This window comes from Malaya genurostris, chromosome 2, assembly GCF_030247185.1.
Source record: "Malaya genurostris strain Urasoe2022 chromosome 2, Malgen_1.1, whole genome shotgun sequence".
Taxonomy (NCBI): domain Eukaryota; kingdom Metazoa; phylum Arthropoda; class Insecta; order Diptera; family Culicidae; genus Malaya; species Malaya genurostris.
The window spans coordinates 313,723,671-313,738,228 of NC_080571.1; the positions used below are offsets into that span (position 1 = coordinate 313,723,671).

The window sequence follows — 14,558 nt, forward strand, 5'->3', positions numbered from 1 at the left end:
TTTCATATATCGTACTTATGTTACTATGATGAATTATTCGAGTCTTTTAAAGTGGTTTTATTTGCATTTACTTACCCTGAGTCTTAACTCCTAATCAATTTTGAATCATAATTTCCAAGCCTTTGAGCTTATCAAGAATATATCGGAATAATGAGATTTTCTCAGTGTTAATTCTTTGTTTATTATGGCAATCCGGGACAGTACGCAAAGAATATCACTCAAGGTATGTATTGTAAATTGTTTATTTTAATTATTTTCTCTATTCAGGACTATTTCCTACACTTGCTTCCAGTGTAATAGTGAGAAATCGATCCGTTCTGAGATTGTTGGTGGTGGAGTGGAAGGACCTCTTTGTTTTGCTCACTGAACCAATTTCCCCTACGATTGTGGATATATCAAGTTTTTTCTCGGCCGCTGATTATCCTAGGTATGCTATAGTGATTTTCACTGTCGGCTAGAAAAGATTGCGATGCGATGAGATTGCGACAAAATGTCTCAAAGATAGCGAAACTGTCATTCCCATCGATTCAACCCCTTCGAGACCACAAGCCAGAAAAAAATATTTTTTAAATTGACCGTTACAATGACTAATTTTTTATTTATTATTAAGAAAACTTCAGTCATAATGAATTCATATTGATAATGCGTATGTGGCAGATTACGGCTACAACTTGCACGGATTTTTTAAGCGTGTGCTCTTTATTTGACATAATGTACGATTCAGACGATCCGCCTCCTTCCGTCACCGTCACCAGAACGTCAGCTTCCGTCAAAATTAGTTTAATACTTTCTTTACCGGAACGTTCACACGCTCCGTCTGTCAAGATGTGCTTAGTATGTTTCGTTTTCATTTATATTTTGTATTATTCGACGCCTTGGTTTTCAAAACCTCGTGCTTTATTCGATTGTGCTATTTGTCTACTCTAAAAAGTTGGTCGTCTTTGACAGATATACATTTGTTGATGCTTTCGATGAACAATGAAGTAACAATTGTCGCTAAGGAATTTTACCAGTTGAAAATGCAATTGGCCTCAATCCAACAGCCGATTAATTTTTCTTTTGGCTCTAATGCTAGTTAATTTCAATACAACAGACAGCGAAGAGGTTAAAACAACTGTCCAATTTTCTGGCAGCGATGCCAGGTGAAATTTTAGGCGTCTGCGTATTAGAAATGGTCCTATGCGACCTCAATATTTAGAAAAAACCAAACGAAAACCCTACAGAAATAGCAAAAGTCATTAAAATGGACGAAAGTTTATAAAAATTTCGAAAATCTGCAAAAAAGTCGGCTTAATTGCAAAGTCTGCTAACAAACGAAATTGCAAATTTACATACCAATCTGCAAACCTGGCATCAGTGGTTCTGACGCTCATTATTTCGCTATCCTGCGACGATTCCGTCGCATTCTATGTCCAGCTGAAAACCACTATAATGACAGAGATGTTTGTTAGTGTTGCAGATGTTATATTTGTCGGAAATTCAATCTGTACAACATATATTGTGGTCGGTTTTGACAGCGAAAAAAATGGTCGCACCATCTGGTTCAACACTATGTCATCAGACACAAAAATTGAAAGTCTGTATTTATCCGTAAGAAAATTGAATTATCGGTATTTTAAGAGTCTGTATTACTGTATCGTGTGCAAAAATCGATATAGTTGGCAGCGTTGATAGCACTTCTGGCTCCATATGCGGATCTTCCTGCTTGCACGTGTCTGGCAGATTTCCCCTCAGACGCCTGGTAACGTCTGTCAGAAGGTTTTACAGAAATTCTGGCAGTACTACCAAACATGGTATGCAAAGCTTCTTCTCTTAATCATAGATAACAGATATACAGGCTCGAACTATTTTTTTTAAATCCTGTGTAAATTTCAAATTTGCTATACGTTGGAAATACTACCAAATACAAATAATTTGTGTTTGATACTACTGCCACCTACTCGACAGTTCACCGCGATCTTTCAAAACGTTCCACTACGTTCCGGAACGATAACAAAATCCTCCTGCCTGTTTTAGAAATATTCCAACTACGACAATATTAACACTTATCACACGAGAATTTGATCGGAATAAAACAAAAACGAACTTATCATTTCAACCAAACCCACAAAAAAATCTACCGTGAAGTGAATGTTGCACCCAAAATTGTATCTCATATGAAAGCGGAACCCAAATCGTGGGTCAATCGTGGTGACATCTGCAAGTGTTCTGTTTTTTTGTGTCTTAATATACCAGTATTTAAATCTCATTTATCTGGTCTGGTAAAAATTGAAAGAGTATACTAAAAGAAACTGTCAGTTTCACTTGGAACCTTTTCTAATGTTTATCGAGATTTATTTTCGATATTTTTTTACCAGTCCTTTGGGTCGTACTAAACAAGCGTGTAGAAATAAGTTCTATCAACATTGTTTTGCTGTCAGAAATGTGCACCAACCCTAACTCATTGAAGATTTTTTTATATATTTTTTGCTGTAGAGAGCGTAGCCATTGAATTTTTAAGACGAAATGAAAATATTATTCATTGCGCGATTAACACTAAAAAAAGTGTCGTTCTCGTATTATTAATTATTTTCAAGTAGTACCGTTTCGTGTGCAATATCGTTTGAAGAAAAAAAACCACTAAATGTAGCTAGAACAAAAGCATGAAAAACAGCTTTTAAATAGTGATAAAAATATCGGATTTGTCAGCACATAGCCTGCTGGTAGCAAGTAGAAAAAGAAACAATTCTTTAAAGGATAATAGCTGTTTTTCGTGAACAAAACACAGCACAAGAAGCGTGTTACCGTGTTTTAGTGTTACCGAGAAAAGTAAGTGATGGTAGTATCGCTAGCTTATATCATTTTTAGCGATTAGGTAGAAAGTACTCGAGGGGAAAATGATAATGATTAGTGTGTTGTTAAATTATATAAGTATGACAATAATTTACGGGCTTAAGATGAAACCAAAGAAAAGTAAATTATACTATTATGAATCCTTACAGTTAGCTATGCTATGATATATAATTGCAAATGATGCAGAAAATCACATGATTTTAATGTCCAATTCGATTTATGCTTGTATGTGTGTAGACATATTCATAATTAACACTTTTCTGGATGGATGAAACACAAAAAATGCGCAGACCAGCGTTGATAGTGAAGCTACGGGAAAGATATTGCAGTTACACATCAGGTGTCTAGACGCAAAAGAATTGGAAAAAATCAACACTGCATAACAGCAATCGAAAAAACGGAGGAACATTACTTAGAAAAAATAGCTGTAAATTTTTGTTCGCTTGTTCACCGTCGTCTGGCGAAAAATAAATCCACAGAGAAAGCCCGCTAGTATAGTTTGTTTTCCGATCCAATTGCATTACTGATTGATTGCACAGAGTTCATTATGACTGTAGCTATTCAGTATAGCATTGCTCCGAAAAGTTGTCTTATATGAGGGATGCGTACCGATTGGAATTTGTAATTGTAACAAATTACTGTATGATATACTGACTATCGTTATAAGTTTAGTAATGTTCTTAACTGGCATTGCATGTCCCAATTTAAGGCAGATAAAAAATTTGTTTTATTATGATAAGGATGCTGATTCATACCCTTGTTATTACTTGCTATCTCCAGCGCGATAAAGCGAGCCATCGATTGTATTAGGGCGGTACAGATTCCACCTCCGAGCAGCATGTTGATTTCAAATTTGGATCGTCTATAACCTGATGTTCATGAATAAGATATCGAAGGAACAAACAAGAAGATTTCAAAGCGGATATTTTGATAGTGATTTATAAATGACATAGAATACACTATATCACAGGTTCATCTAATTCACGATAAAAAGGAAGGATACTTTAACGATTGTATTGCTAAAGGCTGGTTTGGATAAATCCACACAAAAAAACCACATTTACACATCAGTGGTACCGTCAAGACATCGAAACCATATCGTTGATAATTATTGATATAATTTGATAATTATTGCGTCTATTTTTCATTAATACTCGGTATAAAAGCATCAGTTGTTTCTGATAGCAAGCTTATGTGAACCTTTTCTAGCTGTAACTAGGAATAATATATAATTGAGTTTCAACTAAGTATATAACATCAATTTCGATGGTGCTCAAGTCCATTGATTCTTGGATGTTGACAGAGAGTTATTCAAAGTAACATATTTGATAAAAATTTATGGTGTCTGCAAACTTTGATTACTTTTTCTGTTGCCAGAAACATTACGGCCATAATCATCATTGATCTTTTTGTCTATCGTTCTTCAGGTAAAGATAAACAGAATTCAAAAATATGCGCATAAAAACGGTATGAAATTCTTTCGGATATTTTTTTCAAGTCTGTTCTTCATTAAGTTTCCTGAAAATCATATTTTATTATAAAATAAATCACTTAGAATAGTCCTTAAAATTTCACCTAACAGGACAATCCAACCTAATGGAACTATGTAGAATGTATGTCCTGTATAACAAGAAGAATAAAATAAAGCTATGTGAACTGATTGTTCCGTTTTTTTTTCGTTCTAGGATTGGTCTTATCCAACTTGCACGCGATCAAACGCGAAGCAATAGAAAGCAATAAACACATTTCTACTAATAGGCACGACTATACCAATGCAGATGGAAGAAGGAATCCATCAGCTCAGCATTACAGGTGAGTTTCGATGCAACCGTCAAAGTAAAAACGACTCAACAGAAAGTAGTCAATGGATTTCTGCCCAACCTTAGGATCCCTAATTTTTGTATCTTAAAAACTTCCATTACTCTGCGAACAATACCAACAATATCAATATCATCCGCAAAGTTGTATGCATTGGTGATGACAACTATGTCATGAAAACCGCGAAAATGTTACCGCAGAGACGAGACTCGAACCCGTAGCTAGCTCCTAACCGGAGAAATTGTTTTGTCAATTAAACTACCCACATATGAAAACACATGAAGAGAAAGCCTAATTGACTAGAACTGTACTTGACCAACACAGAATTCAAGTATAGCGAAGCATGCTTGGTTCACCTAGTCAATTAGACTTTCTTCTCATGTGTTTTCAACGATCAGCAGCAGGATAGCCCCATCGGACTCTGCGAATGTCCCGCAGCAGAACTGCTCACAGTACTGAATGATTCCATACTGAACTAAAAATGACTAAGAGCTTTCTTTTTACGTGATTTCATTTGTAGCTTTTTCACAAATGGGCGGTCCCAACGGCTACCAAAATAGCAACATATAGAATTATGATATCGATTATTTCATCTCGGATTTGCAAATTTCATTGCTGTCAAAATGCTGTACGGGATTTATTTCTGGCATTTAGAAGGGCCGAATTGTGGAATACATTCTTTCATACTCAAATACAATTCATAAGTTTTTTCATTTCTTACGAAATATTAAAATAGTTTCGATTTCTATTCGATTGGATCATAAGCAACGAGTTTGTCCGTAATTTTTCGAAGTCAATTTAGATACGAGCTTAATTTTTGGACTGAAATGGCTTCATATGTATTTTTGTGTGTCAATAAAAATAACAATGAGAAGCCAAGACAAGAAAGTTGGGCGGTTCAACGAAAGAAAGTGTTGGTGGAAAATCAGGTTCATTTCATTGAAGACCGTTTCGTCAGAAGCTATTTCTCTGAATCATGCATTGATGGTAAGATTTTCTGAAATCGAATATTTTTTACAAAAGACTTCACTTCCACTCGTTCGGATTCAGAGATTTATGACCTATTTGTTTGATGTTTCGTTTTCGTCTCTTCAATGCATTAGCAGCGCTAGTTGAACTGCTGTTGAAACTTAGGAGTCGAACTAACTGCCAGTTTTGTCGAATACACCCTTTATTTGAATTGTACACGTTAATTTTGTTGTGACATTGCCTGTTAGGGTCGAAATAAATATGGTAGTTTCGATTGTCTCGTATTCCGGTAATCTGAACTTAGATTCAAATGAAAAGTCTTACGGTCCAATACAAAGTTCCTGAATTTTATTAGGATCTGAGTACCGGTTCCGAAATTATAGTGTGATATGCACCAAAAAAGTACAAAATAATGTTTATTACTTTTCTTAAATCATACTGAAACGACTTTTTCAAAGTTATATTCAAACGAAAACTTTTGTAGTCCCATATAAAGTTCCTGAATTCCATCCGAATCGCACTTCCGGTTCCGGAATTACAGGGTGATGTGTGTTATAGAAATGAAGATAATATCACTCATTTTAGTGAACATGGCTCAACTGATTTCTAACATCTCAGATTCAACTGAAAGTTCTTTAGATGTCTGAACAACTCCCGATTTTTTTAGATTCAACTTTCGCTTCCGTATCAAATGATGAGAATCGAATTCTCTAAATTGGAAATATTTTTTTCCTAGTTCACAGATTCAAGGGCGGCAAGCTCCATGAAATATTAGGGGTTAGTTGAGAAACATGAACGATTATGGAGACGAATTACGGGGATAAAAGAAAAAACGTGATTATTGCACCTAGCAGTGATATGATACCATTTTTTATCAATCCGCATGTGTTTTTTGCATGGATATTCTTAGATGTTTTAGTTCTCATGATATTATTTTAATTATCGGCCATAAATTAATACGCCAAACAATTTACATATTCTATATCGGTATTAATTTTGAAAACTAATCATCCTGTAATTCCAAAATCGGATAAAATTCAACAATTTTGTATGGGACTATAAGTCCTTTAATTTAAATTTAAGTTCGATTTGGCCTTTTTGAAAAATGATAAAGCTCCAACGATTCGATACTGGAACCCGAATTCTAAAATCGGTGTAGCCGAAATCACTTAAATTCACCTGAGGAGTGTGTAGATATCTTTGAGCAATTGTAGTGCGAATTAAATTTTTGGGTACTTTCCGAATCGAAAACTGAAATAAATTTGTTTGGTAATCGACTATCCAAATCAGAAAACCCGATAAACTTGAATGATTTATGTGTTATTGACATTTTTATACTAATCACCCTGTATCTCCTAAGCCGGAAGTCGGATCTGACTAAAAAGTAAAATGTTTTATAGGATTTTAAGACTTTTAATTTGAATCTTAGATGGTTCTTAGATTTCATTCAAATCTTAGATCGGTTTATTATTTTAATTTCGTTTCACATATCATCCTGTGGTTCCGCAATCAGAAGTCGGATCCAAACGTAATTCTGGAACTATACTACTTTTCATATGAATCTGAGTTTGTAGGAAACGGATTAGCCATCTCCGAGAAAATTGATTAAATGTATTTGTCACACACGCATTTGCTGATCTCGACGAACTGTTTCGAATGGTATATGGGTGTTGTGTTCTTCCAGCATTTTTGCTGTAAGTAGTTTAAATCAATATAATTATGGCATTGCTTTCAACACGAATATGCTGCCATCATCTAGTTTACATATGTCATATTCGAACGATTATGTTGCCAAAAACGAACCGTGCTAAAATCGGTTCGAGGCAAAATATCATAAAAAGAATGCTGTACACAGTCTTTTTGGTACTCAGAAACAATTGTATGTAACAGCAGGCCCGTACCCAGGATTTCGTTTCGGGAGGGGCCCAAGGTAAAAAAAATAATGTTACTGAAGACTGCTTATGTACCTAATTCTCGATGTGCTTCTCACGGGTGTTTTTAACAGACACTTTAAACTGGATCTGTTATTGTATTACATTTCTTTATGCTTACTGTCTTATTATTTCTGCAACACATGCCTTAGACCTTCTAAATAATTATATATCTGTTTATGATTTCGGGAGGGGCCCGGGCCCCTCGGGCCCCCCTTCTGGGTACGTGACTGTGTAACAGTATAAAAAATCGCGTTTCACGTTGCTCTCAAGTATTGCTTTGTCATACAGCGCTTAAAACTCCTACCACAGATTAACAGACATGACAGTATGAGTAAATTCTTATAAAAATAATTTTTCGTGATGCATTAGTTCCACCTATATTGTACTGCGCGAATTATTTACTATCTGTACACCCCTTGTGTTATGTAAAAGTTTTTTCACTAGTTGGTTTCCCCTCGTTTGTCAACACCGATCAGCTGCTTGCAGGGATGCCTGATTGATATTCAAATATTTGAAAATGAATCGTCACAATAAATTATTGGATTACGTTGATAATATATTTAACTTTTTCGCGATGTTGACATAAAACTTCGTATAACTCATAAAGTAAACATCCGATCTCAAAACCATTCAATAGCGTTCAGGGTGACGGGAAGAGTTTTCGTTTGCGACTAGTTTGATCAAAATCGATCCAGCCATCTCTGAGATCTCAACCTCTTAGTTGACAACACACATACAGACCCACACACACACACACACACTACCACCCACCCACCCTAATTACAAATTACTCTCTTCTTAAACTTGTAGCACCTACCATCGAATTGAACTCAAAGATATGCTCAACATTTAAAGTTCTCGTTTTTTATAGGAGTATAGTACACGAATTTTAGCAGACCTTTTGTAGCAATAGGTAAATTTATCATTGTGAGATATAGCGTGAGTTAACGTTAACTTAACGTTTTCTTGAAAATTTGTTTTCACATATACTAAAATACATATTTTAGTAGTCAAAATAAAACTTCCGGAGCGTAACGTTATGCCAAATTTTTCATACGACTACAGAAGGCACGTCCATCTTACGTAACTGGTAGTCAGGGTAGGAGGCATTCTTGTAAATTACTGGTTACCTACGAGAATCAGTTGAATGCATATCAGTTTTGTCAACATACCTGCTCATTAGGTGAACCCTGCACTGAGACTGCGAAAAAGACACTCTCAACCAAAGACAAGGACAACCGTTTAACAACGGTAACTGGTGAATCCAGACTCCTGTTTCAAAAACGCCTACACCATCAAACCAACAGGCAACTGTAATCAATGTACAACGAGACGCTTTTACAACTACTAGCAACGAACCGAAAAGGGAAACTACCCATTATAATACATTTGACAACAATAACAACAACAACCACAACACCGACGATGACACAATGGATGATAGGACGAACCACGAACAAAGTACCCCTCGCTGGAAGGTAATTGAATATTTTATCTCCCAAATAAAAAGGGTGATAACGAGATCCAAAAAAAAAATTGTTCAATCAACACAAAAATGGCTAAATCGGTCACGAAAAGCTTGTATGCGATAAAACCTCAAAAAAGAACATAGGGTAACGGCTCCAACTAGTCACCTTATGTACGAAAAATATTAGTTAGAGTGAGATCTGCTGTCTCTGTTCCATAGATTGACATTAAGGGTAAGTTGAAAATAGGGACATTCGCTTCGAATGTCCCTACAGCGAATAACAGCAGTATTGAACAGTTTTTGAATGATTTTTTCTGTGGTTTAGCTTCTTGGAGCTTAAGCAAATAAGTTGTATCCGACTTTATTACAATTAGCTGATTGCAAGTTAAGTAATCGGCAAAATAATATTGCGTCTCAACTAATCAGAAGACTATTGGTGCCATAGCCCTAGATACAATTTGTTCTTGATCAAATAGTACTTAGTATAACTACAAAATACGCCGGACTGTAGTCTAATTTATAATATTTAATTTCCCCCACATCCAGTTGAACACGCATCCTTACGCAGCAATGGTTTCCTGAAGCCGAACCCATACGTGGAAATTGCCATCGACAACAAAAGCACTCGCAAAACTGATTTTCTCAAAAACACCAATGCGCCAAAATGGAACGAACGCTTCACAGTAATCGTTTCGGCCAGTTCGGTGTTACACTTTAGGGTGCTAGATCACTCCAGTTTCCGGAAGGATTCGCTCTTGGGTCAGCAAACCGTCCTACTCGGTAACATTCTCGAGCATTATAATGGAACGCTGGAGAACCTGGAACTGAGCATGGATCTACTGACGGACGGTTCCACATCATCGAAAGCGAACGAGCCCCGCCAACCGATTAAAACCGGCGAACTGGTGGCGGTGTTGAATGGGTTGAAAATAGATATGCGTACTGTGGCACATAGAGCAGGTGTTAGTACAGGTAGTACCCACGGTAATGACGTCACCGGTGCTTCAGTTTACGTCAATGGAAATGGGGTGAGTATTCCATGTTGCGATGTGCCACCGTCGGGGTTAAGTGAAAGTAATATAATTACCAGTGGATTCAGTGATAAGCTTTGTTAAAATTGTTTCATTGTTGAAAAGCGAATGTTGCGACGAATTGTCGGTACTCACTTTTCTTTATGATATTCAATAGAATATTCAATAGAATAAAAACTGAGCAATCTTTAATACCACTACAAACGCTAAACCCACTCCTGCTGAAAGATAGCTGGCGGATAAAAAAAATCAATAGCCTTCAGGATATGTTTCTTAATTATTAATACATTTTTCCCTTCCTACTTCCTATGCATACTTCCATGCGGCAGCTCTCGTCGTCGATGGACCTTGCCGGTAGTAGCCGCAGCAGTATTCTTAATGGAGGTATTCGAGCACGTATGCGATTACGTGGCTCAAGTTCGACACCATCGCAATCCTCCCAGTTGCAATCTCCTGCACCGGGCCCAGTCGGTGGTCAACAACAGCAACACACTCATCACTCTCCATCAGTGACGGGAAATCACATCACAGGTGGAGCAACATCAGCAGGTAGTAAATTCGATTCATATGATCTCGAAAAATAAATTATAATTCGCATAAAAAATGCTTTTAAACCACCTACAGCAACAGGTGCGATGGGTAATGGTGTAGCAATGCCAATGGCGACAGGAACTTCTCCGATGGGTTCCACCGCGTCCACTGGAGCCGTACGCCGAAGTAGTGGTATTAACTGGGAACAACAACAACAGCAATCGCAACCGCAACCGTCGAACGCTCTACACCCTCACTCGGGAGGGCATCAACGACTTGCTCCGGTGTATTCAAATTCGTCGCAAGATTCGCTTCTGAATGGCGTCAACAGTGCTAGTAACGGTCAAGTGCAAACCAGTTTGTCTGGTGCCATGATTCCTATGAACGGAGGAGCAGTAGCTCCCCAAGCATCTGCCGGTGGAGTGGCAGCAGGTGCAATGGTACCCATCGGGGGAAGCCTAACCGATCAACAAATGATGCTACAGGCTGCCGCACAACAACATCAAGTCGACGACGAACCATTACCGGCCGGATGGGAAATGCGTGTGGATAAATATGGTCGTCGGTATTATGTGGACCACAATACCCGGTCGACGTATTGGGAAAAACCACAACCGCTGCCCGCTGGGTGGGAAATGAGACGAGATGCCCGAGGGCGTGTGTATTATGTTGATCACAACACTCGAACAACGACCTGGCAACGACCAAACAGCGAAAGGCTCATGCACTTCCAGCATTGGCAGGGCCAGCGGCAGCACATCATTTCGCAGGGTAATCAACGGTTTCTTTATCCCCAGCATGCTCAGCAGTCCAACACGACCTCCGTTTCACACGAAGAAGATGACGGTCTAGGGCCGCTGCCCGATGGATGGGAAAAACGAGTTCAACCAGATAACAGGGTTTACTTCGTTAATCACAAAAATCGCACCACACAGTGGGAAGACCCCCGCACCCAAGGCCAGGAAGTTAATATGCTTGCTGAGGGTCCGCTCCCACCGGGATGGGAAATTCGCTACACGGCCACGGGCGAACGATTCTTTGTAGATCACAACAATCGCAAAACGACTTTCGAGGACCCTCGACCGGGTGCTCCCAAAGGTGGCAAAGGAGTTTATGGAGTTCCCCGGGCCTACGAGCGTTCTTTCCGCTGGAAGCTTAGTCAATTTCGGTATCTTTGTCAAAGCAATGCCCTTGCCTCCCATATCAAAATTACGCTCACTCGACAAACATTGTTCGAAGATTCCTACCATCAGATCATGCGATTGCCGGCTTACGAGTTGCGACGAAGGCTCTACATTATCTTCCGAGGAGAGGAAGGTCTCGATTATGGTGGTGTTTCGCGGGAATGGTTTTTCCTGCTTTCCCACGAGGTTCTGAATCCGATGTACTGCTTGTTTGAGTATGCCAACAAAAACAACTACAGCTTACAGATCAATCCGGCCAGTTACGTTAATCCCGATCACCTGCAGTATTTCAAATTCATCGGGCGATTCATTGCAATGGCCCTCTATCACGGGCGGTTTATTTATTCCGGTTTCACGATGCCGTTCTATAAGCGAATGTTAAATAAAAAGCTAACCACCAAAGATATTGAATCGATCGATCCGGAATTTTACAATTCATTGATTTGGGTGCGTGATAATAACATTGATGAATGCGGCCTCGAGCTATGGTTTAGTGTGGACTTCGAAGTGCTAGGTCAGATCATACATCATGAGCTGAAGGAGGAAGGTGACAAGGAGCGAGTTACGGAAGATAACAAAGAGGAGTACATCTCCTTGATGACCGAATGGCGGATGACCAGGTATGTTGCGACAACGACGACTAGTGGAAAAGAATTACAGGTTGATTTATTTATTTTTATATTGCAGGGGTATTGAAGAGCAGACCAAAACTTTCCTGGAAGGTTTTAACGAGGTTGTGCCTTTGGAGTGGCTAAAGTACTTCGATGAGCGTGAACTGGAGTTGATGTTGTGCGGTATGCAGGAGATCGACGTTGACGATTGGCAACGAAATACTATTTACCGTCATTACAATCGCAATAGCAAACAGGTGGTGTGGTTTTGGCAGGTTCGTGACCAGTGAGCAACTTTATCGTTTAGGGAGCAAATTTATTTACCCTATTCCGTTCTAGTTCGTTCGAGAGACCGACAACGAGAAACGAGCCCGATTGCTGCAGTTTGTGACGGGAACTTGCCGTGTACCTGTCGGTGGATTCGCTGAGTTGATGGGGTCCAATGGTCCCCAGAGATTTTGCATTGAAAAGGTCGGGAAGGATACGTGGTTACCTCGATCCCACACGTGTTTCAATCGGTTGGATTTACCACCGTACAAAAGCTACGACCAGTTAGTTGAGAAGCTGAACTACGCAATCGAGGAGACTGAAGGTTTTGGCCAGGAATAAATTAAAGAAAACGTGAGAATATCAATAACAAATGACCTGCATGTGATCCAACCGATAGCGATATCGATAATATTCGTTTTTTGTAATAAATCAGTTCGGCGAATTCATAGTGATGATAAACATCGGCAATTTGAATTGATTAGTAAAGTTGTATATCTAGGATTAAGGGAAAAATGTTCTATTTTGGTTTATTTTTGTGTAAATTGTGACAGTATCCAATTTTTATGATGTATATTTAAACCAAAAATTGGTCAACCGATATGCTCTATTTTTAATGAAAAAGCCACAAATGCTAATCGATATATTAGAAGTGAGAAAAGTGTACATAATCTAGCTGTTAAACTAAAGAGATACTTTAGTTTTCCTTGTTCCAAAAATCGTGATACATCAAAGTAGAGGTAATAAACGTTACTGTATTATACAAACCTTTGTATATAAGAATTCCTAGGCCTAGACAAATGGACAAAACAACTAGAAACAATGAACTCATTACTGAAAAACTACACTACACTTACAATAAAATTGTTGTCTATGCTAACTGAATTGTGTAGTACTAGAAGGCATATAACCAGCAGCGCACCGTTTTGTACCAATAGACTCACGAATCGAACAATAGATTTCAAGCAATGGAATTATTCATTTTTTGCAACCTTCATTATTCCGCATTGAGTAACATTTCAAAATTCAGTTATCGGAAAATACAAAATAAACAAACCGTTGGGGCCATGGTAGAGAATATTAGCTGTTGTATATAGAAGAAGAAAACAAACAATGTTTTTTTCGATCTGAATGAAGATATAAAGCAAAACTTGAGTTGGAAAAAAATCACAAAAAGCAAATGCCGTGAATATGTTTTTGTAGCGTGAACGAAGCGAAGTGAACTTTCTAGAGTGATGAAACAGGGAAGTATAAATTGTTTTACCTTATTCTTTCTGAACTTCAATTTCTACTTTTGTGTTTGTTATTTATTTTGTAAATTGTATTTTTCCAGACTTTATGTAAAAAGTGATACAAGTTGGGTTTAATAAGAAGATTCCAGAAATTATGTTTTTGCAAATAAAGATATCAGCTAGATGAATATAAATTGACTTTTTCATGGTTTTCTTTATTGGTAGCACTCTATGCAACAGAAGAAAGTAAGGGCAATTAGTGTTAATCAATTGTACAGAAACAGGAAAAGGCAGCCAACGCAAGAGGTTAGTTGTAAAAACAACGATTTTCAATTGATTAATTGATTTTTAAATTAATTAAACTACATTCGATCGTTTTCTTATAACCTTGGTGGGCCTGGTATGTTTCGATTGACATCAATTTCTCCGGAAGCAAGAATTGAAATTGATGTGCTACATTCGGGTAGATCCTCGGCAGACCCGTGGAGAATATTTTTAGAAGGTGAAGAAAACTCACCTCTAACTCTACCTTTTTGAAGCGTTCTAGATGGTAAGATTTTTCGCGACATCTCAAATTTATTATCCCGTTCCGACACCAACAACGTCCAATTGTTACTCGCTGACGAACCATTGCTTTTTTATTCTCGTTTGAGTAAATTTGGAGGTACTAACCTTGGATTA

At 37.9% G+C, this 14,558-nt stretch overlaps 1 protein-coding gene across 1 annotated transcript; it reads left to right on the forward strand.

Moving 5' to 3' along the window:
* The first annotated feature begins 2,456 nt into the window (after positions 1 to 2,456).
* On the forward strand, positions 2,457 to 14,075 carry LOC131431145 (E3 ubiquitin-protein ligase Su(dx)). The gene is made up of 7 exons (XM_058596676.1): positions 2,457 to 2,808; positions 4,518 to 4,644; positions 9,568 to 10,049; positions 10,382 to 10,601; positions 10,677 to 12,387; positions 12,455 to 12,653; positions 12,718 to 14,075. Exons 2-7 carry the CDS (start codon positions 4,605 to 4,607, stop codon positions 12,985 to 12,987), a joined length of 2,922 nt encoding a protein of 973 aa, XP_058452659.1. The 5' UTR covers positions 2,457 to 2,808; positions 4,518 to 4,604; the 3' UTR covers positions 12,988 to 14,075.
* The last annotated feature ends 483 nt before the right edge of the window (positions 14,076 to 14,558 follow it).